Raw genomic sequence first — 15,947 nt, forward strand, 5'->3', positions numbered from 1 at the left:
ACACACAGTTCATTGTGGCTTTACTCAGGCATCAAGGCACCGTTAGTCATGACCTACTTGAAGTCAATAAAAATAAACACTTCCTGCAGATGTTTCAAATTAAAAGCCTGCCGTATAAGGAACAGAAAGGACTTGAGAGCCACTGGAAGGCTCTTAATGTGAAACATTTGAAGAGAGGGGTGTTAATTAGCTCAAAAGTGACGCTACAAAGTCCCACTGGCCCAAAAAAACATCTACAAAAACAACCATCACCCTGAACAGACTACTGTAGGTTCTGGACTGTGCATTATTCATTGGTGAGCACTGTCAAGAGGAAATTTGTTACTTTGTGACAGACAATAAAGTTATCTGAAAACTAGAACCATTACAAAATAGTTCAATAAACAAAGCATTCATCTGCTCCTGTATCAAAACTGCCAGAAAGAAAATACTGACGCAGAGATGAACAATTAATAATATTAATGGTAATTCTTGAATACCTTGTTGTTTTCATTTTTGTCTCCATCTTTGGTGAAAAGCAAACATTCAAGCCAACCAAAGTAATCATTTGGAAACCATGGCTTTAATATTCCCTCACTTCATCTACAGCATGTGCTTACTGTACAGAGATATTAACAGGGCAAAGATTCTTCAAACAGACAAGGAAACCTTTGACATGATTTATTAGTGCAAAGAAACTCTTCACTTCTTTCACTGTAAATCACAGGAAAAGGCTGGAAGTGGGAAATCACATTACAACATGATTTTACAATTTGAAAGGCACCATTTTCAAAAGTTACCAATGTGTTTTTAAAACAAGAATATAAAAGATGATATACTGTATATAGAACTGTTCAGACCCTGAATCCACATCAGACAAATTCATCAAATGAGACGCTTGTTATATTTAACTCTGACAGGCCGAGACTCGCTGTGATATCATCACTAGACTACTGATGATGTAACTGAGTGCCATCACAGTGACATCAGCGACATGTGCAGCGTGGTTGGACTGTGAGAGTTCTGCTTCCTCAACGAAAAAAGTCACGTGCTGAAGGAGAGGAACCCAAGGGAAGCGCTCTGCTTCCCTCCTGCTACAGACACCACAAGAAGAAGAAAATACTGAAAAACTGATGCTGATGACACTGTGAGAGTGGCACACACTTCGTGCTCCGTCTGTCACTCTGCACACGGATACATTCAATTTTTGCTAATATTGCTCCGTTATCATTCTTTTATTTTCCACTAAAAACTTTTGGCACAATACAAATATTTCTTTGCTTCATTTACTGATATTATATTTGCGAGTTCAATATTAAAAAATCCAGGTTCTGATGAGAATGTCTCATCATTTGTCATTCGTGGAAACAAAGTAAACATCAAAACACAGTTTCTACCTGATGTGCAGTGTCGAGCGTCACATGTGAGTGAACGGGAATGACACCAATAGATAATCATCATAATCATTTATTGCTAACTAAACTGCTTTCCCTGACTATAATATCATCCTTGATACAGAATGAAATACAAAATGAGAGCTCAAGAAAACGCTGTTTTTCCATTTATTAGGCATACAATTAACACAGATCCACTTTCTTTCAGCTCGATGGAAGCCCATATTGGATATATATTAAATCTAAACACCTGAGTTCTTTCTGTTATTTGTTCTGGCAAACAACATGAGTGTTGTGGCGACATCAGACAGTCTGACTCTGTTAAGGCCTTTAAATTAAAACTTCAAAGTGGTCTTTTCACCTGGAAGTTCAATGTGTTGCTCGTTCTCTGATGCCTTCGGGTCTTGTTCCTGTTATCATCAGCGGATCATTAAGGCTTGTTATTGCGCTCCGTGTTTGACCTGCTGATGACAGCGCTCTATCCATATTTGTCATAAAGCCTCTTTACAATCTACAATTTTGCCATCATGATTGTCCATACTGTAACGTTGCCATGTTGGTTTATTCTGTACACACATCTACTTCCTGTGTGTCTGTCCTGAAGAGGGACCCCTCCTCTGTTCCTGGGGGGCTTCTTTGAGTTTTCCTTATCGGAGTGAAGGATTTGTGATACTCTATAAATAAAAATGCATTTGACATGATCGAATGCAGTTTCAAAGCAGCTGCAATGTCCTATCAGTAACAGATTTCTGATAAACCTGTGTATTCATTTCATATAAGACAGAAGACTTCTCTTGACGGACCGCTACGATCTGCAAAGCTTGAGCCAGCACAACAGCTAGTGAGCTAATCTGCTAGCATGCATGCTATTATTACACTGATAACATGAGGGGGAATTCTGTAAAATGTGGAACTTTAATCCAGAAATGATAAATTACTGTGTTAAACTGAGGTTAAACCCTGCTGAACAGAAGTATACATGTGTAGGAATAGTCATAAAATTGGTCATAAAGAGGGAGCTCAGCTTGTCACATTTATTTCATAATTTTCCCTTTTCAGTTTTATTGCACTGATCACATTTGAATCACAATCTGTTAAAACCTAACAGGTTGACTAACAAGCTTTGTCACATCTCTGCCTGTGATGTACGCCTCGCTACATTTTCATGTACAGTTCGTACAGTACAAGTGGACAAGCTCGCAAGGCTTCAGATAACTGGCCTAGTGACCCTTGCAGATCGCAGTGGTCCGTCGAGAGTCTCCCGTGTGAGAAGGCCGGAGGTTCGAGCCTCCTGGGGGATCCCTCCTCGCAGCAGAAATTGGAATGTCTTTCGTGGTGACAGACTGGATCAGCTGACTCATGCGTGAATAGAGGAGTGGTCAAATAAAAAGAACTGGGATGTGTGGCGATGCGTTAAAGCTGAACACTGTAGCTGAACAGGATGGTCACAGCCAGTATCAGAAGCTTTTTCTTATGATACAGTACGTCTTGCTTACGTTTGCATAAATAACATTAGAGAGGGAAGCAAAGTAGAGTGTGCGTGAGAGGGTCAGGCTCGTTCAGTTTGACCATCTCAGGGCAACGTGTGATCAGGAGTCTGGGCACTTTGTCACACATGTTGTCATTACATGACAAACCGGAATAATAAACCCTCTGGTAAACATTTAACAGGCAGGCCAAACACCACCTATCATGTAAACGCCTAAAATAATTTGCTGTACACAATGATGACCAGGTTTGGAGTGTGAGTGTGTGTGTGTGTGTGTGTGTGTGTGTGTGTGTGTGTGCCTCAGAGCTGTCTGGTCAGTCTCCAGGTGATGAAGCTTCCTATAGCCAGGCCGGCGATGAAGATGAGGGCGAGGCCGTAGCTCTGAGAGCTCATCGATGACACGCTCTGCACGGACGCCACTGCCAGCTCCGAGAAGCTGTTGATCTGTGGAGAGACAGCTCTGATCAGGTGCTGCATCCCGCTGCGGAACATGTGTGCTTTTAAATGAACATCACTTTGACACATATTAAACTGGTTTGAAAAAGAATTATTTTCTGTCCTTCTGTGGTCCAGTTGACTATAGCTGGTGCAGGACGTGAAAACAGGACATTATTCCTAGAAATGACTCTTTGAAGAATATAAATGAATTACTTTTGGAATTAGTTCCAATGACCTATGCATCTGTTCTTAGAACATTAATTTCATATTGCTGCTCTTTTCCTTTTTTTAATGGATGGATCATTATGCTGCTGCTGGTGTTGGTGTTCCCTCTCCATCAGGGTCTGTTCAAGTTCACCACATTGTGGATTGGTTCTCATTATCCCTAGGTCGACTTGCATTGGGTCTTATTGATGAATTTGTGCATAGTGGGTTTAGGCAGGTTTTCTACAGGTCCGATTTTGATTGGGTCCAGTGGAGACCTAAACTGTGTCCATTAGATCAAAAAACAGCTTTTCACACTGTGGCATGTGGTACTCACTGCCTCTCCAGTGACAATCTGCTGAGTGTTTGGCCGCCGTTCTTTATTTTCAGCCTCAGAACATCATTAACATGAAACTATCAGCAAATAAACTCACATGCTAGCTCTCTAGAGTACTGTTTCTTTGCGTTGTTCGTGCTCTCAGCTCGGTCGTGCCCTCTTTATCTCGCTCTTTTTCTAACTCATCAGGAAGCAGACAACATAACTTTCTTTTTAATGTCAATAAACATTACAGCAGCTGTGTTTGACAAACCACTGAGGTTCAGCGCTTCGTGCTCCTTTAGAAACGTTCAGACCTTTTCCACCACAGACCTTACACAGAGCAAACATGACCATTATGAAAGCAGGACATGTGTTTACATAAGCACTGCAAGGATGCGTGTTTATTGCACAGGTAATATTCAGTTTCAAATTCCTACTTAGCCATGTGGAGCTATCTTTCAGAAAGTTCCTGTGGTGGAAATGCTGCAGCTGAATTCTTATCTGACAAACACTTCACATACATTGTCTAAAAAGCAACAATAAAAAAGAAGGAAGCTATTTCACAGCTGTAGATATGAGAGCACTTCCTCTGTAGTCTGGAGGTTAAACAGCTCCCCCTACTGCTCAAGGTAATAACATCGCCCACTGACCTGTAAAATATCACTGATCACTGACTTCTGTGAACAGAATCTGTATACCGTACCACACCATCCATTTCACTGGGAAAGTGAAATAAATATGGCTCTGTCTGCACTGCTGTTACAATATATATGTGAAAGCCTTACATACCCATCCTCCATGTTCCCGAATCCAGTCCAGGAGGTTTTTCTTGAAAAAATCCACAGTCCACTTCAGGATCTCCCTCACTGACTGAGGGAGATGGGCTTCCACCATCTGATGGACACGGACACATACACACTTTAGGTTTTCATCATTTGTGGGGACATTACAGAGACCACATTCATTACCCTAACCATAACCACTACTTGCATAACCCTAACCTTAACCCAAGTCTTCACCCTAAAATGTAATGATTTATATCATGGGGACCTGCATTTTGTCCCCACAAGCATGGTGAGTCCCCACAAAGTGACTGTGTAAACAGATGTGACTGTAACACAGACCGCCACAGCTGCCGTCATAAACCTACTGTGCACTCTGACAGATAACTTACCTTTAATCAGGCTTTAAGTCCTACTTTCACCAAAGCAAAGAGCAGACACTCAGCTGCTTGATCCGGTCTTAAATCTACACTCTATCAGCTTGGGCTAAACTTCAGAGGGTGCCATCACTGGTTTGACAGGCAATTTCATGTCAATGCAGAAAACACAGACGGAATTACAGAAAACAGAACCAACCACAAAACTTGATTATTGTGGAAATTGTAATTAATAATAATCAGACTTTTCCCTACCATTCTAACGCCTAAGCCAAATGAACTATGCTGCTATGTTTTGGCATCTCTCTCTCTCTCAAACACACACACACACACACACACACACACACACACACACACACACACACACACTGTATGTTGAGACACTAGCATGCTGCTATCACCAGCAGCTCAAACCATTTAAACCAACCAACCAAGCCTCTTCAGCTACTTCATCCTAGCAAGCAACACACCCTAAACCTTCTGTCTACAACGTCACCAGTTAAAATAAGTTAAAGATTCTGCACTTGACCATCCTTGGCCCAGCCCACAGCCTCATAGGAAGTGTCTGCCATGGGCACTCGTGCTGCTAGAACAGCCTCCACTCCTCTGGTTCCAGGCTTTCCATCAGACGCTGGGACCTGGCTGCTCCCATTCAGCCACAAGTGCACTAAGCAGGAAAAATGATCTCCACCAAGACTTTTGGATAACAATACATGAAACACTGAGCAAGCAGATGGAATCTGGGATGACAAGTAGCAGATGTCAAACTACACGACACATTCCCACCTGATGGAGACAGGAAGTCAAGAGGTGAATACCAAAGCACAAACTCCTCATTGATGAGAAACATAAAGTGGAAGCCAGCTGCTTAGACTTTCGCCTATTTTGGTGTCAGGTAGATGTTCTGAAAACCCTTTGGTGCACAGGAAGTGATGAGTTCTAGAAGAATCCTTTGGTAGTTAGAAGAACTGACAGACTCTACAGCCGAACAGACAAGCGACTGACGCTTCTACAAACACAACCTTTCTCACAGAGCAGCCAGTCACAACACTACCCTCCTTCTGATGTCAAAAAGACAAGATGTCATCTAAAATCTAGAAAGTGAGAGGCACAACGAGTCCCACTTTAGTTTTCCCCATTGTCCATTCTGATCTGCAGCTAAAAGAAGCTAACCCACCCTGACAGCCAGCTTGCCGGCGACATAGAAGAGCACAGCAATCCTCTCCCAGGTGATCCCATGTTGAAACACTTTGTCTGCTACATCCTTGATTCTGTCCCACATAGAGCCGGGGCAACATGCCACTCCATCTATTGCACTGCAAAAGAGACACAAGACAGGATGGGGACAGTTTAACTTTTAAAAATTTCTGTTGAAAAACTCAAGAGCACTTCTAGACATTTTCAGGATTCTAACATGAGCTCTGAGGCGGCTGAGAGACTCACTCTTGGAATTCCTTGTCGTCTTTGACCCTGTCGCCGATGATGCGGATCATTTTGCCCAGCTGGGTCACCATCTTCTGCTCCTGCACAGTCTTAACGTCCACGACAAGTGGGGTGAGAGGTGGGAAATCCTCTGACGGTACATCCCGCAGCTCCTCCTGTATTACCCTGGAGGAGAACAGGACATTAAACACAGGCCCTTTCCCAAACTGACCCCTACTCACCAGAGATGTAACGATATCAAAACCATCAGGTGACCGCATCCATGATCAGTTCATACTGGCAGGTTTATCAGTCTCTGTTTGGTGGTGAGCTCAGCTGTGGCAGTTGAACTGAAGTGCTACACGCCTCACTCGACCAAGCAGAGAGCTGGCACAGCCCACGGTCAAACTGGCTCGTAAAATGAGGGACAAAGCGATGGCTGCTTTTATTGTATTGCACATTATCCGATTTTTACAGCAGCTTATTCCTGCCACTGTGACAACGACATGTTTCTCGTTAGAATGTAACAGGTTTCAAATATAAAGCATTCAGAATTTCTACAAGCTTGAACAAGTAGAAGCTAACAGGGCAGTCAGTCCTCGTGAGGAAGGGTTGCAGCAATAAAAAGTCACTGCACAGGCAGAGGAGGCTAACGTAAGTTTTATAGTCACTGGCAAGACACATTTTAAATCGTCTGCACTGAGATGAAGTTAGTTTAAAGCTGAGACCAGCGAGATTCATCTGCTGATGGACACTAGATAAACACTAAAAGTTGATGCCGCCCATTTCAATGTGTCTTGTCATGTTTAAGATGATTTGAAAGGCAGCCATTTCTCAAAAGAGCGTCACACAGTCTCATGAGCCTTTCCATTTATTGTCCTCATTACTGCATGAGTCACAGTTAGAACATGTAGTTCAAGAGTGGTGTGATTTACCATAAAGAGGTAATAGCTGTTACTCTGAAATGAAACCGAAACTTGCTTTAAATAAAGAACGTAATGATGCAGAGTTACAGAGTTATACCAACAATTATTTTCATAGTTGCTTATGTGCCAATAATTTGCCAATTCATGATCTGGTTTATAATATTTCAGAACAAGGTGGAAAAAGCACATCGAAACTGCGTGTTTTGTCCTAGCAATAGTCCAAAATGTACATGTTTTAAAATTTAGTTTTTGGCTAGTTTTGCTTGAAAATTGATTAAGACAAATGACCCCTTAACTTAGTTGATGCTGATACATTTTGTTTAGCTCATCCTATCGATGAAGTGACCAATCATTTCAGCTCTAGTATGGTAGTATGATACCACAGGTCAGATGTCGCTACAGATGATAACAGGAAACGGACGTTTTTCAATTCAAAAATATTTAGAAAATGTTACAAATGTATTCAATGTAATATAAACGCATTTCTTAATGAATACATCTGTCTTATTGTTTGTTTGTTTGTTTGTTTGTCTGTTTTTTACTGTTGATTGAACACAAGTTATATGAAGACGTCGTAGTCTGTTTTGGATTGACTGCTTTTTTCATCAGTTTCACCAGATGTGTGTAACAGAATGTCAACATGAATGATGAGGTAAATGGAAGGAAACTTACTCTTTGATCAGGGCCTCTCCTATCCTCTCATCTGTGGAAGAATAAAGCCAACAGTACACTCGTCACACACGGTCAAAATGTTACAGGACAGCGAGAACCTCTGAATGCTTTCAATGTTGTCACCGCGTTTCTCAACATAGCCGATAGACAAAATGTAGCGGTGCAAACCATGTTTGTTAGCTCACGACACTTGCATTTGACTTCAAACTGACGTCCAAAGGGGCTCACAGGGCTTACCTGACATGCCGTTTCCTTCACATGCCATGGTTTAAAAGAAAAACTTGAAAAAAAAAATAAAATAAAAAAAACTCCCCTCCCTCAAACTCCGTTCCTTCACTTTCTAAACTTCAAAAAATGTTATTTCTATTAAAGATTCAGAGTCTGTCAAAGTGAATACTCCTTATGGATTGCTAAAACCCGCCAAGTCTGACAAACACACATCGAGAAAGATATTCTGTTGAGTTTCGCTGGGAGGAAACACTCTCGAGTGTTAATGGGCGGCGCAAATGAAGTGTCCTTCACTTAAATGTATCCGTGTAGAAACATGTGTCCGGTTGCATTTATGTGTGTCACCGCCACTATCCCCCTCGGAATCGTTCATTCCATCTCACTGACTGAAATAAATGGGATGTTCATCCGGTCTACGCTGAGTGATGAGAGCTACTTTTTCTCTCTGAACAACCGTAGTTCAAGGAGTCGAGCATCTTACAGCAATTGTAATAATTGCTTTTACACCTTACATTGGTCGCACTTTTCGTTTTAGTACTGAAAAATGTAAATGAATGAATGGAAGACTGATTAAACACACAGCACAAATCTTTAAAATGTGTAAGACTGCCTGAAATATAGTAATTTTCCTGGACTTTAATTTAATTGCTACCGTAATTTTGTCATGACAGCTAAGTAATAAACTGCTATTTTGATTTGCCTTTCTTGAAGGAATGTTATGACCAGGGTTCTAAATTAACTTTTTTGATCACCAGCCAATGTGGCTGGTGACCCTCTAAAGTTACCAGCCAATCAGAATTTCCACTAGCCAAATTTTTTCCCGGTGAAAATAAGAGATTAGGAGTGCCACTGAATACATTTGATCATTTTATTTACATTGTTGGCATGAAAAATGCACAGAATGTACAACACATGAAACAAAATATACACAGAAAGTGCAAACATTTAATTTCTACAAACAAAAAATGCTGTCAGATTTATTATTTTATAAAAGACATTTTTCCAGTAAGTATTTAGTATCATTACATTCCTAATAAAATGTATTTTTCCTTTCAACTTAAAGTGTTTCTACTTTCCTTCTTTAATAAGAAATATATATAAGTAACAGCCATGACTTAAACACTTGCAAAAAATTGCATTGGTAATAAATTGAATTATGTATGTACAACTAGAAAACACAAATACTGCAGCAGTCAGTACTGCAGACTCCTTAGGCTTTCCTGATGACTTCGGGCACTCTCATGGCCCTTTACTGCCTCGACTTTAAAATTATTAGTCCCCACCACAAAATTATTCGTCTTGTTTTTTTCTTTCGTGTACATGCGGCAATCCTTACAAAACATGACGGCATTTTCGTGATCAAACACAAGCCATTCACGACCTGTAAGCCATTTAGCGTTAAACTTTCTTTTCTTCGTTTCGCACGCTTTGTCGACATTCTCATCCCCTGCCTCCTTCCTCTTCTCGCCCCCAGACGTCTGTCTCAACCACCGCAGCATTTAGTTTAACTTTACTTTTTACTTTTAGCTAGCTCAGTCTCCTTTTTTACAGTTTATACGCCGCCGTTCATTCATCTTCTTCTTCTTTGTGTTTGCGTTTCCGTGGTTTCTCGCGCCGGTTGCACTACAGACCAGAGTCCTGCACGGGTCCAATTTTCAAAACCCGTGCCCGCCCCGCCCGTCAATCATCAGACCCGTGAACCGACCCGTTACCCGTGATTACATCAGATGTCAAACCAGCCCTGCCCCGCCCGTCAAAAAATGGACCCGTGCAGCCTGTCAAATTCATTCATCTTCTATACCCGCATATCCCTTTCGGGGTTGCAGGGGGCTGGAGCCTATCCCAGCTAGCAATGGGCGAGAGGCGGGGTACACCTGAACCGGTCGCCAGCCGATTACAGCAGCCTAAATTGTAAAAAATTGTTAAATTGTCTTTATGGCCTTTTATCACTAAGGGGGCTGGAGCCTATCCCAGCTAGCAATGGGCGAGAGGCGGGGTACACCTGAACCGGTCGCCAGCCGATTACAGCAGCCTAAATTGTAAAAAATTGTTAAATTGTCTTTATGGCCTTTTATCACTAAGGGGGCTGGAGCCTATCCCAGCTACCAATGGGCGAGAGGCGGGGTACACCTGAACCGGTTGCCAGCCGATTACAGCAGCCTAAATTGTAAAAAATTGTAAAATTGTCTTTATGGCCTTTTATCACTAAGGTGAGAAGAGCATTCAATGAGGGAAACAGGACGAAGGGGGAAGTTTTTAGGGTGCAATCCATTGTAACTGAGAAGCTTTCATTCATTCATCTTCTATACCCGCATATCCCTTTCGGGGTTGCGGGGGGCTGGAGCCTATCCCAGCTAGCAATGGGCGAGAGGCGGGGTACACCTGAACCGGTCGCCAGCCGATTACAGCAGCCTAAATTGTAAAAAATTGTTAAATTGTCTTTATGGCCTTTTATCACTAAGGGGGCTGGAGCCTATCCCAGCTAGCAATGGGCGAGAGGCGGGGTACACCTGAACCGGTCGCCAGCCGATTACAGCAGCCTAAATTGTAAAAAATTGTTAAATTGTCTTTATGGCCTTTTATCACTAAGGGGGCTGGAGCCTATCCCAGCTACCAATGGGCGAGAGGCGGGGTACACCTGAACCGGTTGCCAGCCGATTACAGCAGCCTAAATTGTAAAAAATTGTAAAATTGTCTTTATGGCCTTTTATCACTAAGGTGAGAAGAGCATTCAATGAGGGAAACAGGACGAAGGGGGAAGTTTTTAGGGTGCAATCCATTGTAACTGAGAAGCTTTCATTCATTCATCTTCTATACCCGCATATCCCTTTCAGGGTTGCGGGGGGCTGGAGCCTATCCCAGCTAGCAATGGGCGAGAGGCGGGGTACACCTGAACCGGTCGCCAGCCGATTGCAGCAGTCTAAATTGTAAAAAATTGTAAAATTGTCTTTATGGCCTTTTATCACTAAGGGGGCTGGAGCCTATCCCAGCTAGCAATGGGCGAGAGGCGGGGTACACCTGAACCGGTCGCCAGCCGATTACAGCAGCCTAAATTGTAAAAAATTGTTAAATTGTCTTTATGGCCTTTTATCACTAAGGGGGCTGGAGCCTATCCCAGCTAGCAATGGGCGAGAGGCGGGGTACACCTGAACCGGTCGCCAGCCGATTACAGCAGCCTAAATTGTAAAAAATTGTTAAATTGTCTTTATGGCCTTTTATCACTAAGGGGGCTGGAGCCTATCCCAGCTAGCAATGGGCGAGAGGCGGGGTACACCTGAACCGGTCGCCAGCCGATTACAGCAGCCTAAATTATAAAAAATTGTTAAATTGTCTTTATGGCCTTTTATCACTAAGGGGGCTGGAGCCTATCCCAGCTAGCAATGGGCGAGAGGCGGGGTACACCTGAACCGGTCGCCAGCCGATTACAGCAGCCTAAATTGTAAAAAATTGTAAAATTGTCTTTATGGCCTTTTATCACTAAGGTGAGAAGAGCATTCAATGAGGGAAACAGGACGAAGGGGGAAGTTTTTAGGGTGCAATCCATTGTAACTGAGAAGCTTTCATTCATTCATCTTCTATACCCGCATATCCCTTTCGGGGTTGCGGGGGGCTGGAGCCTATTCCAGCTAGCAATGGGCGAGAGGCGGGGTACACCTGAACCGGTCGCCAGCCGATTACAGCAGCCTAAATTGTAAAAAATTGTTAAATTGTCTTTATGGCCTTTTATCACTAAGGGGGCTGGAGCCTATCCCAGCTAGCAATGGGCGAGAGGCGGGGTACACCTGAACCGGTCGCCAGCCGATTACAGCAGCCTAAATTGTAAAAAATTGTTAAATTGTCTTTATGGCCTTTTATCACTAAGGGGGCTGGAGCCTATCCCAGCTAGCAATGGGCGAGAGGCGGGGTACACCTGAACCGGTCGCCAGCCGATTACAGCAGCCTAAATTATAAAAAATTGTTAAATTGTCTTTATGGCCTTTTATCACTAAGGGGGCTGGAGCCTATCCCAGCTAGCAATGGGCGAGAGGCGGGGTACACCTGAACCGGTCGCCAGCCGATTACAGCAGCCTAAATTGTAAAAAATTGTAAAATTGTCTTTATGGCCTTTTATCACTAAGGTGAGAAGAGCATTCAATGAGGGAAAGAGGACGAAGGGGGAAGTTTTTAGGGTGCAATCCATTGTAACTGAGAATTCTTGGAGGACTTCATTACGGCGTAAAAAGCGGCGTTCTTTTTGCGCATTACGGTGTAAAAAAAAACGGCGTAAAACCTGAAAAAACGCCGTTTTTTACGCCGTAATGAAGTTGAAACGGGACTGAATGTGGCGTATTTCTGGCAGGAACGGCTTGCCATACATGACGTCGTAAAAAACGTAAAAAAAAAAAAAAAAAAGCGTAAATAAAAGTGTCTGCGCCCAATCGCTGATCAAAACAAGCAGACCAAATCAGTTCAGCACAGATCTCCTTTGTGGCAAAGTTTGTCCTAACTTATCTTGTAGTTTCTCGTAGCTTAGTATTTTGGATGATTGGCAGGAACATATCCCATAAATTAACTTCGTCGTTGTTTTAAATTCCTCCTCCATGGGTGCGGATGACGCCTATCTCTCGTCCGGCGGTCGACTGAAATTGCGGCGTCGGTCGGTTCCCGTGAATCCACCAAAACCTAAAAGTGAATCCGTTAAACCCTCGAAGACAACCCTTTTATGGTCTAGCGATCAAAGCCAGTGTTCCAGTCCTTTGAACGTCACTATGTTCTACGTTCCATAAATGTGAATTGTTCGTCGCAAATGACGTCACTGCTCAGCGTGGTTATTATTTATTTTCTTAATTTCCATAGCAACAATCAAAACAATATTAAACTCCTCTGCGGCAGCAACGTAAAGACAAACAAATCTATCAAAGTCTAATATTTCCTGAGAAGTTTCAGTACATTAAAGGATTGGTTCACATTTTTTCAAGTCCACCTTACAACCATGCTCATAATGTCCACATGATATGATGAAAACATTACTGTTGACTGTAACCATTGCTGACTGTACTGCCTGAACAGATCCCTTCCCCAACCCATACTTATCATTCATCTAGTATGTGTAGACATACAAGGAATGGGCTGGTTTTAATTTTCTGTTCTGTGTAAATACCAGTTTCAAAGTTCGGGTGAAGGCTTTGTCACAGCTCATGAACTATCAGATGAAATACAAATTCCACACTAAGAACACCCACTGGCAAATTTGACAAATTCAGCCATTTGAGGCTCCATTTCCACCTCAGCTGTGTTTCAGAATGTATTTTTTCATAGAACTGGGCTGCAAATGTTGGCCCATCCCCATCACGTACATTTGAATCCCTTTAGAAAAGGATCTCCTCTTTGCTAGTAAGGACTGGAGGAATGATTACAAAAATCAATAACTCTTTCAGTTTATATATGGGCATGTTGGTGATGTTTTAAGACACACTTTAACTGAAATAACTACATGCAGAAGTCCATATCACATGTTAGTCATCCATATCTGTTGTTTAGGTTATCAGATGATAGTACCAATTATCAGTTGGCTCTCACATGACATGATTTCCAGTGTTTAACTATGTTTACAGTTTAAGTAAGTTTGGTTTCTAATGTGATAAAGTTGCACAGTTACTGTTAGGGGGTGTTAAACACTGCAACTGTTCATCAGTTGCATCAAAACGTTTCACATGCAAATCCTGAGACTGATCTTTGTGACACTTGATTTTATTCAAGGCAGGAAAGAGTGAGAGTGCAACTGAGCGAGAGTATAAAAAAATGCTTTAATTTCTATTTGTAGTTTCAGCATTCAGTCACAGAAACACAATTTTCTTTCACTCAGCAAGAAAACACAACTGCAGAAATGTCCACAACATTCAGTGTATCTGAAAGCAAGTGAATTAAATTATTAGGAAACTTCAGCCATAACTGAAAGAGATCACTTACCCAAATAAGACTGGCAACAAACTCAACACTAAACAAGACAAACAAAATACTGCACACTTCAACCTCCAGGATGATAAAATGTACACTTTCATTAAATAAGTCGAACTCAGGTGAGCTAAGGCTGGGCGCTTAGGGTGAGGGAACTATGCCCCCCTGCGACATGGAGATGAACCAGGGCTGATCTCTGCTCTGTGCCCTTCTTTTTCATGTCCAGGACTTAGAGATAACATTAGGAGAGTTTGACAAACACACAAACATCACACAGGTTGATTGCTGAGATCACACAGCCCGTTTCAACCTGTATTAAATCAGTGTTTTTGGTCCCTTGGTTGCCTACTCCAGCAGAGAAGTAACATTAGCAATTGTATGGGCTCCTTTACATGCAATAATGTGGGATGGCTGTTACACCTCAGGGAGCACATTTAGCAGCAGATAATAGGACAACAGGTAAGTTGACAGTATTGTTCTTTCCAGATGAATAGCAGCTTACCAATCAAATGTGACCAGTTTTAGAATTTTTGGGATTGTCAAATGAACTTTTTACATCAGTTAATCACTGCATCAGCAACTATTCAATAATTGTCGTCACCTCTTCAAATTGTAACATTTAATTGTGGTGTTAACTCATGAAAACCAAGCATTTCATTCACCCACCAGGTACCTACAAGACACAAGGAGAGACTGGTTTCAATTAATGGCTCAATAGCCCTGGTTACATAATCCATAACTGCTGCTTCAATGTGTTACAAAGACTGAGGGAAAAGGCTTGCAAAGGTAGGATCACCCTTTACACTCATATTGCATGCAGGGTTCTAAATTAACTTTTTTGATCACCAGCCAATGTGGCTGGTGACCTTCTAAAGTTACCAGCCAATCAGAATTTCCACTAGCCAAATTTTTTCCCGGTGAAAATAAGAGATTATGAGTGCCACTGAATACATTTGATCATTTTATTTACATTGTTGGCATGAAAAATGCACAGAAAGTACAACACATGAAACAAAATATACACAGAAAGTGCAAACATTTAATTTATACAAACAAAAAATGCTGTCAGATTAATTATTTTATAGAAGACATTTTTCTAGTAAGTATTTAGTATCATTACATTCCTAATAAAATGTATTTTTCCTTTCAACTTAAAGTGTTTCTGCTTTCCTTCTTTAATAAGAAATATATATAAGTAACAGCCATGACTTAAACACTTGCAAAAAATTGCATTGGTAATAAATTGAATTATGTATGTACAACTAGAAAACACAAATACTGCAGCACAAAATTATTCGTCTTGTTTTTTTCTTTCATGAACATGCGGCAGTCCTTACAAAACATGACGGCATTTTCGTGATCAAACACAAGCCATTCACGACCTGTCAGCCATTTAGCGTTAAACTTTCTTTTCTTCGTTTCGCACGCTTTGTCGACATTCTCATCCCCTGCCTCCTTCCTCTTCTCGCCCCCAGACGTCTGTCCCAACCACGCATTTAGTTTAACTTTACTTTTTACTTTTAGCTAGCTCAGTCTCCTTTTTTACAGTTCATACGCCGCCGTTCATTCTTCTTCTTCTTCTTTGTGTTTGCGTTTCCGTGGTTTCTCGCGCCGGTTGCACTACAGACTGTAGTGTGCCTGCGCACAGCCAATGGGCGTCTTGTACGTCATCACGTAGCATTACGACAGTGTTCATGGGAAATGTAGGACGGACTGTCAGGGGGACAAATGACCGAGAACTGTAGAGCGGCTCTGACTGACATGATTGCCTAATGCATTA

The 15,947-nt window shown here is 41.9% G+C and overlaps 1 protein-coding gene across 2 annotated transcripts; it reads right to left on the minus strand.

Annotated features, from left to right (window-relative positions):
- Positions 1-537: 537 nt before the first annotated feature.
- LOC143333511 (apoptosis regulator BAX-like) lies at positions 538-8,490 on the minus strand. Of its 2 annotated transcripts, XR_013078281.1 has the most exons (7): positions 8,240-8,490; positions 8,003-8,033; positions 6,426-6,590; positions 6,160-6,298; positions 4,613-4,717; positions 3,106-3,306; positions 538-3,075 (listed from the first exon to the last, which is right to left on the minus strand). XR_013078281.1 is itself a non-coding variant. In XM_076751559.1 (6 exons), the coding sequence occupies exons 1-6, from the start codon at positions 8,265-8,267 to the stop codon at positions 3,163-3,165; spliced, it is 612 nt and encodes a 203-aa protein (XP_076607674.1). In that variant the 5' UTR covers positions 8,268-8,490; the 3' UTR covers positions 538-3,162. The 2 variants fall into 2 exon arrangements, 1 of the variants encoding a protein (XP_076607674.1); XM_076751559.1 differs by having other exon boundaries at positions 538-3,306.
- Between the last annotated feature and the right edge of the window lie 7,457 nt (positions 8,491-15,947).

The sequence above is a fragment of the Chaetodon auriga genome, chromosome 16 (assembly GCF_051107435.1).
Source record: "Chaetodon auriga isolate fChaAug3 chromosome 16, fChaAug3.hap1, whole genome shotgun sequence".
NCBI lineage: Eukaryota > Metazoa > Chordata > Actinopteri > Chaetodontiformes > Chaetodontidae > Chaetodon > Chaetodon auriga.